This window comes from Schistocerca gregaria, chromosome 9 (assembly GCF_023897955.1).
Source record: "Schistocerca gregaria isolate iqSchGreg1 chromosome 9, iqSchGreg1.2, whole genome shotgun sequence".
Lineage (NCBI taxonomy): Eukaryota > Metazoa > Arthropoda > Insecta > Orthoptera > Acrididae > Schistocerca > Schistocerca gregaria.
This window is the reverse complement of record NC_064928.1, coordinates 186,170,151-186,191,741: the sequence shown is the minus strand read 5'-3', so window position 1 is coordinate 186,191,741 and position 21,591 is coordinate 186,170,151. Positions and strand designations below refer to the sequence as shown.

Sequence of the window (21,591 nt, the reverse complement as noted above, 5' to 3'; positions counted from 1 at the left end):
GACTGTGGAAAGGGCCAAATAAGGTTAGGGTCAGTGTCACCTTAAAATTGTAATTTATTGTAAGTGAATAACACATCAAACACCAAATCTTTCACGGCTGAAGGCCTCCAAACAAGAAAACTTAAAAAAAAATCAACAAGGTAATTTCAAGTGGCTAAAGACACGCAGTTACAATTACGAATAAAATAATATATATATATATATATATATATATATATATATATATATATATATATATATATATATATATATATAAAGGAGATGTAATACAAATGGTTGGAGGCTCACACTAAAATTTTCAAGATTTTAAAATAAATTACCATAACCTTTCAAAGGCAGAAGGCCGCAATGTTCTTGCTCAAGGGGTAACTTTAAGAATAAGGTTTTAAGAGGCTGAAGGCTCCCAATTGATTTTCTAAAATTAAAAAAAAACTTTATGCAAAAGTGTTAAGTCTCAGGTGGCTGAAACGCACTAAAAGAAAAGACAACACAACAACAAATAACCTTTCAGCAAATATCCACTCGCCAGAATTCAGACGTACTTATACACTGCTGAAGACCTCTAATTTACATAAAATACAGTAAAACCAAGAGGTTTTTAAATCATTGGCTATCATAGATTATAAACAGACAATTAAACACCGGTGAGAAAGACAATAAAGACAACAGCACTCAGAAGCCTCCAGGGGGTCGGTCTGCCGTCGTTCACTTAGGTGAGACAGGTGGTCAGCCCAACTACACTTGATCCATCAGTAACCCAACCAAGGGACAACCACGGACCGACCTACAAAACGACTTGCTTGCCCCCAATCGGTAAACGAGAACTCAAGCACAAAATGTTTCAAACGTAATTATCCTCAATGAAATATGTATTAAGCTGTCAAAACTACACATCATGTTGGACAGCAACAACAGGTGAGGAAAGGACGGTACCTGAAATTACGTTAGTGGCCAGGACTGCTAGACAAAAGACTAACGGCCACAAGGCAGAAAATTCCACTCGTGCAGTTGAAATGTAGTCAACGAATATAGTTAATTCCAAAGCATGGCGGCTAAATTTCAGGAACACAGACACTCAGTGTTGCTCACAGGAAAACCTCCACAACAGCGTACTACCGAAACGACGTGGCTTGGGTACTTAAAACACCACTCAACTTTGACGTCCTCTGTCGGTGAGCCACGAAGCTCGTAGCGATCGGACAGCTCTTCACACGCTCCGACACTGTGCAGGGACTGCCAGCAGACCCAGCCAACGCGGAGATATCTTCCCTGGTCCGCAGCAACCGACCGACTCCCTCAGAATGCCGTCAACGTCTAAAATAGTCACCAGTCGAAATAACGCCAAATACACACACAACCTGACAAACACTTGCTTGAAGACCTGAATGATACCCAACAGTAACTAAGCACACACGAAGACACACACACACACACACACACACACACACACACACACACACACAGCCAATTCATGAACGACTGGAGAGCCAAAACGTGTCGTCCGGTAGGACGACCGACCGACGATCCACCAACACCGTGGCCCGACTCAAGTGATGCATGGCGGCAATGGTCGGGCTAGCCATGCCGACGCAGACCTCACTGCTGCTCCAACCCGACTGCACCAGTGCCGCATTGCAACTCCCCGACTGGCAGGTCCGAACTGCGCTCCAGACACATCCCAACTGACTGGCAGCCCAAACTCTCGATCCGTATTCCACTTACGACAGACAACGACCGGGAAGTAATTGCAGTCAAGCAAAGATACTACGAGAGGGGGTATATCGATACGCGCTGCTAACACCGCTCATGGTCAGGCAAACGAGCAACTCAGTGACAGTTGTAATTTAAATTACCGTAGTGAGGTGGAAGTACGTTAAAACAGGGTGTAAGATACATGATGACGGGAATACGAGCCACGCACGGCTCAGTTCTGTTCTATGAGACCCAATTAAGTTAGAGGGGCCATCCAAAAAGTTTCCATCTGAAGACCATACAGTTCAGAATCGGTAAGCCAATCGAGGAAAATACCAGTGAGCACTAAGGCATTAATCCCAGCAGCGCAGCAAGTTTGCATGAAGAATTCCGTAACTGTGTGCTACCACATCCTCGTCGACCACTCATTTTTTGTTTTAAGGCACTGGAGGCATGATGTCTGCGTGGCGACAGATCAGGACTGTCGGACGTTGCTCGTTTGTCTCCACTTGAAGTGGCGTAACTTCTGCATTAAGACATTCACGATGTGGGGACGTGTCGAGTAGCGACCGGCACAAAACTTGGCTTCCAATGGACAAACTGCTCCATACACATTCTTCATTCTTTGCCCGTTGGCAGCCAAGAAAACAATAACAGCGCGTTGGTCCTGTCTGAACGCATGTGGTAATATCGGCGCCATAGTTCACGGTTCCACAATTACCATATGTACAGCGGTGGCAATTTAAGGAGGGACCTGGATAAACTGACAAAACCAGACGTTATGGAGAGTTTCCGGGAGAGCATAAGGGAACGATTGACAAGAAGGGGGGAAAGAAATGCAGCAGGTGAAGAATGGGTAAGCTTGAGAGATGAAATAGTGAAGGCAGCAGTGGATCAAGTAGGTAAAATGACGAAGGTTAGTAGAAATCCTTGGGTAACAGAAGAAATATTGCATTTAACTCATGAAAGGAGAAAATATAAAAATTCAGCAAATGAAGCAGACAGAATGGAACACTAACGTTCCAAAATTGCGATTGACAGGAAGTGCAAAATGGCTAAGCAGGGATGGCTGGAGGACAGGTGTAAGGATGTAGAGGCGCGTATCACTAGGGGTAAAATAGATACTGCGTACAGGAAAATTAAAGAGACCTTTGGAGAAAACAGAACCACTTGCATTAATATCAAGAGCTCAGATAGAAACCCAATTCTAAGCAAAGAATGGAAAGCAAAATGGTGGAAGGAGTATACAGGGTGAGTCACCTAACGTTACCGCTGGATATATTTCGTAAACCACATCAAATACTGATAAACCGATTCCACAGACCGAACGTAAGGAGAGGGGCTAGTGTAATTGTTTAATACAAACCATACAAAAATGCACAGAAGTATGTTTTTTAACACAAACCTACGTTTTTTAATGGAACCCCTTAGTTTTGTTAGCACATCTGAACATATAAACAAATACGTAACCAGTGCCGTTTGTTGCATTGTAAAATGTTAATTACATCCGGAGATATTGTAACCTAAAGTTGACGCTTGAGTACCACTCCTCCGCTGTTCGATCGTGTGCATCGGAGAGCACCGAATTACGTAGAGATCCAGAGGGAACGGTGATGGATCTTAGGTACAGAAGAGACTGGAACAGCACGTTACGTCCACATGCTAACACCTTTTTATTGGTCTTTTTCACTGACGCACATGTACATTACCATGACGTGGAGGACACATAAATTGGCCAGCCCGTTCTCCGATCTTACACCTCTGGACTTCTTTCTGTGGGGTACGTTAAAGGAGAATGTGTACCGTGATGTGCCTACAACCTCAGAGGATAAGAAGTAACGTATTGTGGCAGCCTGCGGCGACATTACACCAAATGTACTGCGGCGTGTACGACATTCATTACGCCAGAGATTGCAGTTGTGTGCAGCAAATGATGGCCACAACATTGAACATCTATTGGCCTGACATGTCGGCACACACTCTATTCCACTCCGTAATTGAAAACGGAAACTACGTGTGTACGTGTACCTCACCCCTCATGATAATGTACATGTGCGTCAGTGAAAAAGACCAATAAAAAGCTGTTACCATGTGGACGTAATGTGCTGTTCCAGTCTCTTCTGTACCTAAGGTCCATCACCGTTCCCTTTGGATCTCTACGTAATTCGGTGCTCTCCGATACACACGATTGAACAGTGGAGGAATAGTACTCAAGCGTCAAATTTAGGTTACAATATCTCCGGATGTAATTAACATTTTACAATGCAACAGACGGCACTGGTTACGTATTTGTTTATATGTTCAGATGTGCTAACAAAACTAACGGGATTCGATTAGTAAAAAACGTCGGTTTGTGTTAAAAAACATACTTCCGTGCATTTTTTAATAGTTTGTATTAACCAATTACACTAGCCCCTCTCCTCACGTTCGATCTGTGGAATCGATTCTCAGTATTTGATGTGGTTTATGAAATATATCCAGCGGTAACCTTAGGTGACTCACCCTGTATAAAGGGTCTATACAAGAGCGACATACTTGAGGACAAAGTTATGAAAAAGAAAGGAGCATGTAGATGAAGATGAAATGGGAGATATGATGCTGCGTGAAGAATTTGACAGAGCACTGAAAGATCTAAGTCGAAACAAGGCCCCGGGAGTAGACAACACTCCATTAGAACTACTGATAGCCTTGAGAGAGTCAGCCCCTGACAGAAATCTACCATGTGGGGCGCAAGATATATAAGATACATGAAATACCCTCAGACTTCAAGAAGAATATAATAATTCCAATCTCAAAGAAAGAAAGTGTTGACAGATGTGAAAATTACCGAACTATCAAAATAGAATGTCAAGACTGCAAAATACTAACGCCGAATGTAAAAACTGGTAGAAGTCGACCTCGGGGAAGATCAGTTTGGACTCCGTAGAAATGTTGGAACACGTGAGGCAATACTGATCTTACGACTTATCTTAGAAGATAGATCAGGGAAAGGCAAAACTACGTTTCTCGCATTTGTAGACTTAGAGAAAGCTGTTGACAATGTTGACTGTAACACTATCTTTCAAATTCTGAAGATGGCAGGGGTAAAATACAGCGAGCGAAGGGCTATTTACAAATTGTACAGAAACCAGATATTTGTTATAAGAATCGAGGGGGATGAATGGGAAGCAGTGGCTGGGAAGGGAGTGACCGATGTTATTCAATCTGTATATTGAGCAAGCAGTAAAGGAAACAAAAGAAAAATTAGGAGTAAGAATTAAAATCCATGGAGAAGAAATAAAAACTTTGAGGTTCGCCGATGACATTGTAATTCTGTCAGACACAGCAAAGGACCTGAAAGAGCAATTGAATGGAATGGACAGTGTCTTGAAAGGAGGATATAAGATGAACATCGGCAAAAGCAATACGAGGGTAATGGAATGTAGTCGAATTAAATCAGGTGAGGGAATTAGATTAGGAAATGAGACACTTAAAGTAGTAAATGAATTTTGCTATTTTGGGGAGTAAAATCACTGATGATGGTCGAAGTAGAGAGGATATAAAATGTAGATTGGCAATGGCAAGGAAAGCGTTTCTGAAGACGAGAAATTTGTTAATATCGAGTACAGATTTAAGGGTCAGAAAGTCGTTTGTGAAAGTAGTTGTGTGGAGTGAAACATGGACGGTAAATAGTTTAGACAAGAAGACAATAGAAGCTTTCGAAATGTGTTGCTACAGAAGAATGCTGAAGGTTAGCTGGGTAGATCACGTAACTAATGAGCAGGTTTTGAATAGGATTGGGGAGATGAGGAGCTTGTGGCACAACTTCCCTAAAATAAGGGATCGGTTGGTGGGACATGTTCTGAGGCATCAAGGGATCACCAATTTAGTATTGGAGGGCAACGTGGAAGGTAAAAATCGTAGAAGGAGACTAAGAGATGAATACACTAAGCAGATTCAGAGGGATGTAGGTTGCAGTAGGTACTGGGAGATGAAGAAGCTTGCACAGGATAGATTAGCATGGAGAGCTGCATCAAACCAGTCTCAGCACTGAAGGCCACAACAACAACAATAACATAAATAAATATGTCTTAGGGGACGAAAGTCTCTATGGAAACATCAGCACAAGAATGTAAAAGGCATGATTAACAAAAATGTTGCATTCCAGTTACCAGTTTAGTGAGAACCACATTTGGAGAGGACCATGCTTCTATGGCCTTATTTAGCACGAAAAGTTTCGAAGGTGTTTCAGTTCTGTGGAAATACACCGCATCAGTTATGAATTCATTGTGTAGGCATAATCGAGATAGGACTGTGGATCAATGGAGGCATATCGCCTGGTCTGAGGAACCATCTTTATTGTTGCACAAGGTCAATGCTCATGCTGTATGTGCCATCTTCTGTGTGAATATCCATAGTTGCATGGCCTTTGTGCAACCGTGCACCTGCCAGCTTGCCTCACATACAACAGCAATGGAGTTGCTTCTCAACTACTAACTCCCAAAATTATCAGTGGCATTTCAATATGCACTAAAATCAATGCAAAGAACTTAGAGTAAGTTATACAGTAGAAGACACAATACAGTTCACTTCTCTGCAGGAGTATATGAAAAAACAGAGATTAAATTAAATTATTTTGTATCAGACAAACTGCTACAGCTAAAAGTGCATCCTCTCAGCTGCACAACTGCCACTATACTCATGACTGAGTACAGTGCTGGTGCACACACAAACGTTTCAGGACCACATGGTCAAGTACAAATTGTTGGACGTACAACAGTCGTCCTCTACGTGATCCCATGTTTACCCAATGACATCATCAGTTATGAATTCATTGTGTAGGCATAATCGAGATAGGACTGTGGATCAGTGGAAGCATATCGCCTGGTCAGAGAAACCATCTTTATTGTTGCACAAGGTCAATGCTCATGCTGTATGTGCCATCTTCTGTGTGAACATCCATTGCGCAATGGACATGGACTTTTAGTGACAGTATTGTGCTAAGGGAACGTTCACATTGTCTTACAAAGAATCTGTGGTACTAATCGAAGGGGCCATATCAGCTATGATGGGCATTATTGTCTGCCTTGATGGTAACATCATCTTCCAGCAGGATAACTACAGCAAGGCCGGAATCGAGCTGCTGCAGTTTTAGGTGTAGGAGAGTGAACTCAGTTTGATGTCTTTGTCACCAAATATACCTCACCTGAGCCCGAAAGAACACAAGTGGGATACTACAGTATTAGCTGCCAGTTGCACCAACTGCTGCCCCATAATGTGTGGAAACAGTGAAAGCTGTGGATGGATGTCTGAGACCACGTACCTACAAAAACCTGTTGAGGACTTTTCTAAACCTTGCCACGCAGAATGGCTGCTGTTTTGTGTCCCTAAGGTGGACTATAGGCTATGAAACAGGTGACTATACACTGAGGTTACGAAAGTCAATGAATATCTTCTTTTACATGGCGTAGCAAAGCAGCTGGAAGTGGCACGGACTCAACAAGTCTTTGCAACTCCCCTGAAGAAACACTGAACCCTGCTGTCTCTATAGCTGTGCGCTATTGCGAAAGTTTTGACAGTACAGGATTTTGTGCATGAACTGATCTCTGAATTATGCTCCATAATAAATGTTTGATGGGATTCATTTTGGGCAATCTGGGTGGCCAAATCAATTACACAAATAGTCCAGAATGTTCTCCGTACCAGTTACCAGCAATTGTGGCCCAGTGTGATGGGGCACTGTCATCTGAGAAAATCACGCCATTGTTTGGGAACATGAAGTGCGTGAATTGCTGCAACTGGTCTCCAAGTAGGTGAACATAGCCATTCTCAGTCAACGATCGGTTCAGTTTGACCAGAGGAACCAGTCTGTTCCATGTAAACACAGCCCACACCATCATGAAGCCACCATCAGCTTGCACAGTGCCTTGCTGACAAGTTGGATACATGGCTTTGTGGGACCTGCGTGCACTCGAACCCTATCATCAGCTAATACCAATTGAAATCTGGACTCATGTCACCATGGACCAACTGATTTGGTCACGAGCCTACGAGATGCTCTGCAAACGATATTGTGCTGTTAGGCACTCGCATTTGTCTTCTGCTGCCATAGCCCATTAACGCCACTGGACCCGCATTCGGGAGGACGACAGTTCCATTCCGTCTCCAGCCATCCTGATTTAGGTTTTCCGTGACTTCCCTAAATCGTTTCAGGTAAATGCCAGGATGGTTCCTTTGAAAGGGCATGGCCAATTTCCTTCCCAATCCTTCCCTAACCCGAGCTTGCACTCCATCTCTAATGACACCACCACCACCCATTAACGCCAAATTTTGCTGCACTGGCCTAACAAATACATTCATTGCAAGTCCCACATTGATTTCTGCAGTTATTTCATGCATTGTTGATTGTCTGTTAGCATTGACAACTCCACTCAAACTCCACTACTCTGCAGTTTTGTATTCTTGGCACACTCTTGACACTGTGTGTGTCAGAATATTAAAGTCCCTAAAGATTTCTGAAATGTATTGTTCCATGTGTATAGCTCCAACTAGCACTCCTCATTCAAAGTGTATCAGTTCCCTCTGTATGGTCGTAACCAGGTCGTAAAGCATTTTGCATGCATGACCTGAGTACAAATCTCCACCAAAGCGCTGCCCTTTTACATCTCAGTTCGCGTTAGTACCGCCATGTGTATAAGTGCACACCACCATCCTACGGCTTCTCTCACATCAGCATAATGGTCTGGGTCATCGGTGTATATGTGTTGCGAGGTGGTGGCCCAGCCAACAGCGATGAAGCACTGCTGATCCGTTCACCACGTGCTGTTTACGGGGTGTGTGTGTGTCGCGCCGCAGGTACGGGATGGCGGGCAGGTCCCCGGACGGCGACTGCGTGGTGCTGATGCGGCTGCGCAACACAGACCCGGCTCTGCTCAACTACTCGGACTGCTTCCGCGCCTTCTTCATGCTGCTGGACGTGTGGCAGCGCCGCGAGGGCACCGCCCCCGGCCTCGTGCTCATCTTCGACATGAGCGGCGTCGTCTTCGGCCACCTGCTGCGGCTCACGCCGGGCCCCCTCTCCCGGTTCCTCTACTACCTGCAGGTGCGTCAGTCTGTCGCCTGTGCGTATGCAACGGTTATAACAAGCTTATCATGTAATGGTGAGAGAAATAATAACGGGCTCCTGCTACAGTACAGGCCATTGAAGTTGCTGCACCAAGAAGAAATGAAGATGATAAACGGGTAGTCATTGGACAAATATATTGTACTAGAACTGACATGTGATTACATTTTCACGCATATAACGTCGTATTTACCATTAATAACGCTCTCTTCATTATTTCTTGTCTTCATCTCTAAAGACAATCCGTACTGTGAGATTTTAGTTTTTATGTTTTATTTGGCTAAGTGCATTTGGGTGATGTTCATTATTTCTGATAAATTTTGTAACATTCATATTGTTTCTACCCCATTTTCACTAAAAGATGAACAGAACTGTGGTTGTATTTGAAGAAATAAGTTTTTATAATTTTTTACAACAACTGAATTTTTTTAGCGAATGAGTGGTCTCACTGCATCGCTTCACTGGGGTGCCTTTCTTTGCTTGTTCCAGGAAGCGCTGCCTGTCAGGATAAAGGCCATCCACTACATCAACGTCGTGGCTTTTATGGACAAGTTCCTCGCCCTCATGAAGCCCTTCATGAAGAAGGAGCTCATCGACATGGTATGAATAGCATAGAAAACGTTGATGTCGTTTTTAAAGAGGAAGATTCTCATCGGAACGTTTAATAATTGAAAGTTTTCCTGTTTTTCGGAATCGTAGTCGTGTAGAATTGTCTAAATGGTAAGATTTTCGTTGTCTGACTGTCCTCATTCCGTTTTTAGACGCTATTGCCTTTTAGACGCCTCATAATCATGCAGTCACTCACCGACTTGCATAAAAGATACAACCTACACGCTTGAAGTGCCGCATCATAGTATACTGTAAGACCTTCGGTACACATACCATCAGATTATTTGACTTGTCGCTCTAGTGAAGTAGGCGAGTGCCAGCAATATGTCTTGTGGTCTTATCGTGGCGTGTTTATCTTCTGCCATTAGGTCAGGCGGTAGAAATGCCACTTGCACGCTTAGAGTAGCAGACTGACGGTGTCCAACTTTAAACAGAACTTGATTAATTTTCACACACATTTATTAAAATAATAAAAAGCATAGATATTAAGTAACATGATTCTGGATGCTGTTGACAGTGACAATCTGAAGTTCCTTTGGTCTTGATATGTTAATCTTATTCTCACATATCTCTGATACTTGACAAAGTATCTATACATTTCTCTTCATGACTATGTACAGGAATATGATAATATTATAAGGCGCAGACTGAAACTTGACTATAGACTGGTGCAGACAAATGCAGACTAATGCAGACCAAGGCAGACGTGTACAGACGAATGCAGACTGACTAATCAGACGTCTGTATGCTCGTTATAATACCTTGCGCATTCAGGTATCACTGCGTGACTGTGATCTGCCAGGAGGAAAGGTTCTACGTTAGCAGCAATCTCATTGGCTGCGTTACATATTAATACGCGGATCGGCGGAAGCAGAATTTGGTCCGTCTCTATGGCAGCGCCATCTCGTAGTGCAGAGACAGACGAGCGATGCACCTGTGCTGTTGTGCTTACCGGGGCGCGCTCTATTGGGAAAGTTGTGTACGCGCTGACTATGCGGAACTATGTACACAACATATACCCACTTACAATAGTCGAAGTTACCGTTTTTTTTCGTATTCAAGCTAGAATATGACTAGACTGAGCCAAATGCTGTCTTCGTTTACTCTCAGGATCTTCAAGCGACACAGGAGGTCACTGGACAACAAATTAGTCAGTCGAGTGCACACGCACAAGTGAATCAGTGAAGTCTATACAGACGGAGAAACGATAGAGTCGCGCGCTCAACCGGACGAGCACTGCATCAACGTCAGCATAAGGCAGTAGCGGTTATTGAGACGTTTATGCTTCAGGAGGACATTGTACGTAAACATGGGTAAATGTAAGGACGTGATTGACGGGCAACTGCTGAAATCGTGTTTGACCGTACTCATGGCCAAAAGAAGTCTGAGACTGGCTTGTTTTAGGTTGCAAAAGACAACGAAGGTCTTACGCGGCCATGTCATAAGAGTAGAACACGAAGACGAAAAACGAGTTAAAAGTGATTACAAGTTAAGCCCAATCGACGGTAGTAAAAACAGCTAAAAACACGGAGTTGCTCTTGGAGAAAGCTCCATAAAATAACCCATAGGGACAACGGAGGTCCTGTACGAGAGATTACATGTCCTTCGCCATATTGCTACGGCGGATAAAAAGTATAAAACACAGTCGACAGCCCGCGTGTTATACGCTAAAAGGACCGATAACTCGAACGGTAAACATAAATTACAACGTAAGTGGTTAAAAAGGGCGTATTCCATTACTTACGCTGAGGACAACACACACACGCTCATGCCTGAGGGAGGACTCCAACCTCCGATGGGAAGAGCCGCGCGAACTGTGTCAAGGCGCCCAGACCAAGCGGCTACTCCACGCAGCAATGAGCACAAAATGGTGGGGTATCACCACGTACAAAATGGCGATGGCCAGAACGACAGTTCTCAATGCTGAAATGATCTCACTGCGAGAGGGCCAGGAGTATGTCGTCCAAGCCTCTGGGAGAGGCTTAATTTCCCGGAGCTTGTTCCCATGAAGGGAGAAAGAGTGGTGATTCCAAAGTGACATCACTTGCCAACAGATGGAAACACAGAGATCATCGGAAGGAGTGGAAGAACTAACATACAGAGGTAGCAGGACTGCAGCCTCGGCAACAGAGTCAGCAGTCTCGTTTACCATCTGACCAACATGTCCAGGAAGCCACAGTGGTTGGGCTGGATTGGGATGTTTGGGTGAGGAGACCAGACAGCGAGGTCATCGGTCTCATCGGATTAGGGAAGGACGTCGGCCGTGCCCTTTCAAAGGAACCATCCCGGCATTTGCCTGGAGCGCTTCAGGGAAGTCACGGAAAACATAAATCACGATGGCGAGATGCGGGATTGAATCGTCGGCCTCCCGAATGCGAGTCCAATGCGCTAGCCACTGCGCCTTCTCGCTCGGTCCAACAGCGGTCAAATGACGGCTTTCCTCGACCTGTTGCACTGAGGGATGGAAGGTATACAGTACACAGAGGGTCTGAATGGCAGTGAGAGTGTCTGAGCACAGGACACAATTGAAAAGCCGGTGTCGCCGCAAGTACTGCGTGGGCTGATACAGGTCGAAGAATGGCTCTGAGCACTATGGGACTTAACATCTGTGGTCATCAGTCCCCTAGAACTTAGAACTACTTAAACCTAACTAACCTAAGCACATCACACACATGCATGGCCGAGGCAGGATTCGAACCTGCGACGGTAGCAGTAGCCCGGTTCCGGACTGAGGGCCTAGAACCGCTAGACCACCGCGGCCGGCCAGGGCGAAGAGCTCGGCTGTAAATACTGAGCAGCATCCCTATCGGAAATGGTGCCAGTGACGAAGGCACACCCAACACCACAGTCCGAGAGCCAACAGTGTACACAGAGGCACTATCGCGAAGTTCCGCGAGAAGGTCGACAAACTGGAGGCGATAGAGCGAGGCTGGAGTAGCGAATGAAGTCCATAGTGCCGGCCTGTGTGAACGTGCGGATCTAGGCGCTTCAGTCTGGAACCGCGTGACCGCCTACGGTCGCAGGTTCGAATCCTGCCTTGGGCATGGATGTGTGTGATGTCCTTAGATTAGTTAGGTTTAAGTAGTTCTAAGTTGTAGGGGACTGATGACCACAGATGTTAAGTCCCATAGTGCTCAGAGCCATTCTTCGACCTGTATCAGCCCACGCAGTACTTGCGGCGACACCGGCTTTTCAATTGTGTCCTCTGCTCAGACTCTCTCACTGCCCTTCAGACCCTCTGTGTACTGTATACCTTCCATCCCTCAGTGCAGGTCGAGGAAAGCCGTCATTTGACCGCTGTTGGACCGAGCGAGAAGGCCACAGATGTTAAGTCCCATAGTGCTCAAAGCCATTTTTTTGAAGTTCATAGTGTCTGAAGTTGCTGGATTTGCTGCTGCTTAGCGGCGGACACTTCAGCGTGTGTACAAGCTGTGGCCCCCTACACATGACGTCAGAATTGTGGTCGGAGGAAAATCCTAGCTGCGAGGGAATGGAGACCTGTACCACGACTAAAATGATAATTAAATCAAGGCCCTACGCTGCCGAAAGGCGTTGATATACATCAAGGGGACAGTCGAAAATATGTGCCCCGATCGGGACTCGATCCCGGTACCTCCTGCTTAGATGGCAGACACTCTACCCATCTGAGCCACCGAGGGCACAGAGGGTCTAGAGACGTTTCATGACTGAAATGATAATTAAATCAAGACCCTACACTTCCGAAAGGCGTCGATATACATCAATGGCGACACTTGAAAATATGTGATCCTACCGGGACTCGAACCCGGGACCTCCTGCTTACATGGCAGCGCTCTATTCATCTTTTTTTTTTTAATCTCATTTTGTTCGTTTTCGTTCGTTGCATCTGCTCGGGGCGGACGTCGTAAAACACCCGTTTGAGTTCGTCGTTGATCGATCAAATCGGTGTTTTCATTACAAAGGGCAGCTAACCCTCTGACCAAACATACTGAGCTACCGTGCCGGCGTTCATCTGAGCCACCGAGGGCACAGGGGATACCGCGACTGCAGGAATTTATCCCTCTCACGCTCCTCGTGAGACCCACATTCCAAACTTGATGTCCACACACTACATTCGTAATGCCCCTGCCCATTACACTCAATACTCGCGGCAGACAATCTTACCGAGTCTCGTAAGAGTTCGGGCAATGCGCGTGCATCCGCAGCGTAGGGTCTTGATTTAATTATCATTTCATTGTAGATCGCTGCATGATCACCGATCATCTTCATATAGTTAAGGCTAACCAGCAATTGACATTCTTCTTCTGTGCGGATGCACACGTATTGCCCGAACTCTTACGGGACTCGGTAAGACTGTCTGCCGCGAGTAAAGAGTGTAATGGGCAGCGGCACTACGAATGTAGTGTGTGGGCGTTAAGTTGGGAGTGTGGGTCTCACGGGGAGCGTGAGAGGGATGAGTCCCTGCAGTCGCACTATCCTCTGTGCCCTCGGTGGCTCAATGGACAGAGCGTCTGCCACGTAAGCAGGAGATCCCGGCATCGAGTCCCGGTCGGGGTACACATTTTCAACCGTCCCCGTTGATGCATATCAACAACTGTCGGCAGCGTAGGGTCTTGATTTAGTTATCATTTCATTGTAGAGCGCTGTATCGTCACCAATGGTGTCTATTCTTTCGGACATGTTACTCAAACAACATATCCGAAAGAACAGATAACATCTTCATATATGTTTTACGACTTGTGAATCAAAATCGCTACCAAACCAGGGATGGTGGTTATCGCTGAAACAACCGGTTTGCGGTTATGTCATCGATTTTTTTTCGCGTTAGTTTAACCTGACTGTTAAAATCACTCAAAATAATCGGTTTTTGAAATAACTCACTTCCGTCTCTCAGTCAAATTATTTCGTATAATAAACGTATAAATCGAACAAACATTGAAAAATTTTGACTGTCTCCGTTTCAACACGCATAAAATCAAAATATTAAATTAAACAGCCAAATAAGAAACTTAGCTTGTTGACCGTTCTCTGCTTTTCTCGCTATGTGGCTGAATACTACAAAAAACTCTCCTACCTCCTATTTATTCTACTTTTTTTTAATTCTGCTCAAAAATAATGTTTTAATCGGGTGACATCTGTGTGTAGACTTTTAAGGCCGCTTTCAACTACTTCCTTACCGTTTGCAGTTGTTACAAGTTCTCTAGCCTACAATCCAACTCTGCAAGCGAACTGTTGCTGCTTGACAACGAAGATTTTCGGTATCGTGACGTGTTCAGTGATGAATCAACACTTCACATAAATGGAAATGTGCACACAAACGTAATGCGCGTAGCTGGCAGTCAGGAAATCTCCAAGAAATACACTCCTGGAAATTGAAATAAGAACACCGTGAATTCATTGTCCCACGAAGGGGAAACTTTATTGACACATTCCTGGGGTCAGATATATAACATGATCACACTGACAGAACCACAGGCACATAGACACAGGCAACAGAGCATGCACAATGTCGGCACTAGTACAGTGTATATCCACCTTTCGCAGCAATGCACGCTGCTATTCTCCCATGGAGACGATCGTAGAGATGCTGGATGTAGTCCTGTGGAACGGCTTGCCATGCCATTTCCACCTGGCGCCTCAGTTGGACCAGCGTTCGTGCTGGACGTGCAGACTGCGTGAGACGACGCTTCATCCAGTCCCAAACATGCTCAATGGGGACAGATCCGGAGATCTTGCTGGCCAGGGTAGTTGACTTACACCTTCTAAAGCACGTTGGGTGGCACGGGATACATGCGGACGTGCATTGTCCTGTTGGAACAGCAAGTTCCCTTGCCGGTCTAGGGATGGTAGAACGATGGGTTCGATGACGGTTTGGATGTACCGTGCACTATTCAGTGTCCCCTCGACGATCACCAGAGGTGTACGGCCAGTGTAGGAGATCGCTCCCCACACCAGGATGCCGGGTGTTGACCTTGTGTGCCTTGGTCGTATGCAGTCCTGACTGTGGCGCTCACCTGCACGGCGCCAAACACGCATACGACCATCATTGGCACCAAGGCAGAAGCGACTCTCACCGCTGAAGACGACACGTCTCCATTCGTCCCTCCATTCACGTCTGTCGCGACACCACTGGAGGCGGGCTGCACGATATTGGGGCGTGAGCGGAAGACGGCCTAACGGTGTGCGGGACCGTAGCCCAGCTTCATGGAGACGGTTGCGAATGGTCCTCGCCGATACCCCAGGAGCAACAGTGTCCCTAATTTGCTGGGAAGTGGCGGTGCGGTCCCCTACGGCACTGCGTAGGATCCTACGGTCTTGGCGTGCATCCGTGCGTCGCTGCGGTCCGGTCCCAGGTCAACGGGCACGTGCACCTTCCGCCGACCACTGGCGACAACATCGATGTACTGTGGAGACCTCACGCCCCTCGTGTTGAGAAATTCGGCGGTACGTCCACCCGGCCTCCCGCATGCCCACTATACGCCCTCGCTCAAAGTCCGTCAACTGCAGACACGGTTCACGTCCATGCTGTCGCGGCATGCTACGAGTGTTAAAGACTGCGATGGAGCTCCGTATGCCACGGCAAACTGGCTGACACTGACGGCGGCGGTGCACAAATGCTGCGCAGCTAGCGCCATTCGACGGCCAACACCGCGGTTCCTGGTGTGTCCGCTGTGCCGTGCGTGTGATCATTGCTTGTACAACCCTCTCGCAGTGTCCGGAGCAAGTATGGTGGGTCTGACACACCGGTGTCAATGTGTTCTTTTTTCCATTTCCAGGAGTGTAGCAGAGTTACTACGAGACTCCTGAGAATTCAATCTTTTTTGTGCCATATCCCGGAAGCAACTGTAACTAGTGTTTCTTTAATGAAGCGGAACTATGGCTCTTATCCACAGTTGGAAGGAGCTGAACCACAGAACTTTGTTCTGCAGTGAGAAGGTGAGACACCTCACTGACGTAATGCAATACGCGATTGTGAATATTACCAAACCATCAGTTTTGTTAATTACGGTTGCAAAACACTGACACAAATTATTTAGAGAAGAATGAAAAATCTGGCAGAAACTGACCGCAGGGAAGATCAGTTTGGATTCTGGAGAAATGCAGGAACACATGAGGCAATACTAACCCTATGACTTGTCTTAGTACATAGGCCAAGGAAAGCCAAACCTACAGTTATAGCATCTGTAGACTTATAGAAAGCTTGTGATAATGCTTACTCGAATACTCTCTTGGAAATTCTGAGGATAGCAAGGGAAAAATGGAGTGAAAGGCTATTTAAAACTTGCAGGGAAACCAGAAGGCTGTTATAAGAGCCGAGGGGCACGAAAAGAACGTAATGAATGAGAAGGGAGTGAGACAGGGTTATAGCCTATCCCGAATGTTATTCAGTCTACTCATTGAGCAATCAACGAAAAGAACCCAGCAAGAAGATAGCAAAAGATCTCTGATAACCATTTGAATGGATTTGAATGGATAGTGTCTTGAAATGAAGTTACAGGTTTAACATCAACAAAAGAAAAACAATGGTAATATAGTGATGTTTAGTTAAATCAACTGATGCTCATAGAATTAGATTAAGGAGTGAGACTTAAAGCAGTAGATGAATTTTACTACTTGAGCTGCAAAATAACCTACTACGGCTGAGGTACAGAGGATATAAAACGCAATCTGCCAGTAGCAAGGAAAGCATTTCAATTCAAGAGGATATGTGAACAGTGAGGACAAATGTAAATGCGAGTAAGTTTTTTCTCAACGTATTTACCTGGATTGTAATTTTCTTCGAATGTGGAAGCAATTAGAATTATACATAGAGTTCACACATGTACATCTTGCAGGGATCAGTTTAAACAATACGAAATATTAACCATCGGCTCAGACCGTATTTTATTCACTCATCAAATCTGAAAACAATAATGCACTGCAGTTTGAGAGTAATAGATGTATCGCCAATGCAGTAGTAGAAGGGAACATGATCTGCATTACCATCTGTTGTAACAATTAGCCGTAAAACACTTTGTTAATCTTCCAAATAAATTAAAACGTTCGCCAGAGAGAATAACTGTTTTGAAATGGTTTTCCTATTAACAACTCCTTCTGTGCCATAGAATGTACACTGAGGAGACAAAAGTTGTCGGATGGCGATATGCACATTTAGAGAAGGCGGCAGTATAGCCTAAACAAGGTATAAAAGGGCAGTGCTTTGGCAGAGTTACCATTTGTACTTAGGTGGTTCATGTGAAAGGGTTCCGACATGTGTCACCTAGAAAAGTAAATTTCAGGCAGTATCTCTCACCATGGACAACACAGTGGCCGACACCCTTCACTTAACAACCGGTTATTCCAAATCCGGCAAGAACCGCTGTTAGCAAGAGAAGAATACTACGAGAAGTGTTTGCTTTGAACATTCGGTACAAATGGTTCAAATGGCTCTGAGCACTATGGGACCTAACATCTGAGGTCATCAGTCCCCTCAACTTAGAACTACATAAACCTAACTAACCTAAGGACAGCACACACATCCATGCCCGAGGCAGGATTCGAACCTGCGAACGTAGCATCCACGTGGTTCCGGAGTGAAGCACCTAGAACCGCTCGAACACAGCGGCCGGCTCCATGAGTGGCTGTTAATGGTCTACAACTAGCTAAACATAACAATTTCCAATCAATGATAGGTTCAGTTGGACCAGAGTATCGAGCCTATTTCTATGTATCCCGGGCTGGGCTGTGTCGTTTGAGGGTGGAGACCAAACAGCGAGGTCATCGGTCTCATCGAATTAGGGAAGGATGGGGAAGGAAATACTACGATAGCAGGTTCGAATCCTGCCTCGGGCATGGATGTGTGTGATGTCCTTAGGTTAGTTAGGTTTAAGTAGTTCTAAGTTCTAGGGGACTGATGACCACAGATGTTAAGTCCCATAGTGTTCAGAGCCATTTGAACCATTTTTGAAGGAAATCAGCCGTGTCCTTTCAAAGGAAACATACCGGCATTTGCCTGGAGCGATTTAGGGAAATCACGGAAAACCTAAATCAGGATGGCCGGACGCGGGATTGAACCGTGGTCCTCCCGAATGCGAGTACAGTGTGCTAAGCACCAAGTATCCTGGAGGAGGTCAGAGTCCTCCTTGCGCATGTGTTTGTCCTTAGGATAATTTAGGTTAAGTAGAGAAACTTCCTGGCAGATTAAAACTGTGTGCCCGACCGAGACTCGAACTCGGGACCTTTGCCTTTCGCGGGCAAGTGCTCTACCAACTGAGCTACCGAAGCACGAGTCACGCCCGGTACTCACAGCTTTACTTCTGCCAGTACTTCGTCTCCTACTTTCCAAACTTTACAGAAGCTCTTCTGCGAACCTTTCAGAACTAGCACTCCTGAAAGAAAGGATATTGCGGAGACATGGCTCAGCCAAAGCCTGAGGCATGTTTCCAGAATGAGATTTTCACTCCCGCGGAGTGTGCGCTGATATGAAACTTCCTGGCAGATTAAAACTGTGTGCCCGACCGAGACTCGAACTCGGGATCTTTACCTTTCGCGGGCAAGTGCTCTACCACCTGAGCTACCGAAGCACGACTCACGCCCGGTACTCACAGCTTTACTTCTGCCAGTATCCGTCTCCTACCTTCCAAACTTTACAGAAGCTCTTCTGCGAAACATGCAGAACTAGCACTCCTGAAAGAAAGGATACTGTGGAGACATGGCTTAGCCACAGCCTGGGGGATGTTTCCAGAATGAGATTTTCACTCTGCAGCGGAGTGTGCGCTGATATGAAACTTCCTGGCAGATTAAAACTGTGTGCCCGACCGAGACTCGAACTCGGGACCTTTGCCTTTCGCGGGCAAGTGCTCTACCATCTGAGCTACCGAAGCACGACTCACGCCCGGTACTCACAGCTTTACTTCTGCCAGTATCCGTCTCCTACCTTCCAAACTTTACAGAAGCTCTTCTGCGAACCTTGCAGAACTAGCACTCCTGAAAGAAAGGATACTGCGGAGACATGGCTTAGCCACAGCCTGGGGGATGTTTCCGGAATGAGATTTTCACTCTGCAGCGGAGTGTGCGCTGATATGAAACTTCTTGGCAGATTAAAACTGTGTAGAGCACTTGCCCGCGAAAGGCAAAGGTCCCGAGTTCGAGTCTCGGTCGGGCACACAGTTTTAATCTGCTAGGAAGTTTCATATCAGCGCACACTCCGCTGCAGAGTGAAAATCTCATTCTAGGTTAAGTAGTGTTTAAGCTTAGGGACTGATGACCTTATCAGTTAAGTCCCATAAGGTTTCACACGCATTTGAGCACTTATTTCCATGCAAACACAGCCCATACTATTATTGGGTCCCCACGAGCTTGTACAGAGCCGTGTTGACAGACTGAGTCTATGGCTTCATGGGGTCTGCGTCACAGTCTGACCCCGACATCAGCTCTTACCAACTGAAATGCCGATTCATCCGACCAGGCCACGGTTTCCCAGTCGTCTAGGTTCCAACCGATATGGTGACGAGCCCAGGAGAGGCGCTGCAGGCGATGTCTTAGTGTTAGCAAAGGCACTCGCTTTGGTCGTCTGTGGCCATAGCCCATTAACGACAAATGTCGCCGCACTGACCTGACGGGTAGGTTCGTCATACGTCCCGCATTGATTTCCGAGGTTATTTCAGGCAGTGCTGCTTGTCTGCTAGCACTGACAAGTCTAAGCCAACACAGCTGCTCTCGATCGTTAAGTGAAGTCCGTCGGCCACTGTGTTGTCCGTGGTGATTTCGTATTCTCGGCCCACTCTTGACACTTTGAATCTCGGAATGTTGAATCCACTAACGATTTCCGAAATGGAATGTCCCGTGCGTCTAGCTCCAGCTACCATTCTGCGTTCAAAGTTTGTTAATTCCTGCAGTGCCGCCATAATCATGTCATAAACTGTTTCACATGAATTCCCTGAGTACAAATAACAACTCTGCCAATCCACTGCCATTTTATATCTTGCGTACGCGACACTACCGCCATCTGTATACCTGCACATCGCTGTCACTTGACTGTTCTTCGCCTCAGTGTTATTGCCTCTGCTGTCGTTGCTGGTGTGTTCGTCTGTGTAAAACGTCTCGTGAGAGTTGTCTGTAGCTGCTTTTTGAGCCTGCGTGACTTTCCTGTCTGCTTCCAGCTGCACTTGCACACGGAAGGGCTGCACACGCTGGAGCCGTTCGTCCCGCTGAAGCTGCTGCCCAAGGACGTGGGGGGCGAGGGGGAGACCCTGGAGGCCATCAGAGGTGGGTCTCCTCTCTTCAACACAGTTCATTCTAAGCCCAATCAAAATCTTAGACAAGAAAATAGTATTTATTTACGTGAAGTCTGCTCGTGCGACTGTGATTAAGTGTACGAGTCAAGTTCTTAACACAGATTACAGTCTCCTCTAGTAGCTGTATACCCATTCTGCGTTAGTAGGCATATCGCCCGCATATGATATAATAAGCGACTAAACATTTGCCAGTAAGGCTCTACACATTTGTCTTAGACTACTATTTGATTAGAATAGTTCCTTGTGTAGGATAAATCCGGGAGAGATGCCGCTTATTTTGAAAGTAGCATATGTAACGTTCGATGCTGCACTTTTCGTAAAAAATTTTTGTGCTACTAAACACACTAGTTGTCTATGACATAGAATTTTTTTTCCATATAACATTTAAACATACTATTTGACCATCAAATCATCATTACGTTACACTGCGTATCCCTTATGCTACGGGTGATATGACGTGTCTTAAAAACCGCAAAACTACCCTGTTTTTTTTAAATCACAACCTAAATATCTATATAGTTATAAATAAATTTCGGCTCTAAATATGTTGTGCGGTGAAGGAAGAACGATGAAGTGTTAACAATACTTTTGTTAAACGATATCCTATTTACATATCTAAACAGTTCACTGATTTAGACAACTAGTTTACTTATTGATAGTTGAAAACATTTAAACTAAGACATATAATCCATTTATCTTTAGTTAACACACTAATTAAATCCTGTGTGAAATATTAAATCAAAAACAAAAGTAAGACTTAGAAACCTAGTTTGTTTGGTTTTATTTGTATTTTCTCGATCACAGTCGACAGAAAACATATAACAAATTGTGGACTCTTCGTGTAACCACATCTTACAAGTTGTGCAACATAACCAATCTTTTTTTACCATTTTCAGGTGTAATCCACCGCACTCATTAGATGTATCAAGGGAT

At 45.4% G+C, this 21,591-nt stretch overlaps 1 protein-coding gene across 4 annotated transcripts in view; it reads left to right on the top strand.

Moving 5' to 3' along the window:
• The window catches only part of LOC126291783 (retinol-binding protein pinta-like), a 252,495-nt gene that overhangs the window by 211,367 nt on the left and 19,537 nt on the right, over positions 1 to 21,591 (top strand). For all 4 annotated transcript variants that reach the window (XM_049985475.1, XM_049985476.1, XM_049985477.1 and 1 more), the window contains 3 exons: positions 8,527 to 8,773; positions 9,284 to 9,394; positions 20,524 to 20,629. In XM_049985475.1, the coding sequence (XP_049841432.1) occupies positions 8,527 to 8,773; positions 9,284 to 9,394; positions 20,524 to 20,629 (464 nt within the window). The remainder of the gene's footprint in view (positions 1 to 8,526; positions 8,774 to 9,283; positions 9,395 to 20,523; positions 20,630 to 21,591) is intronic.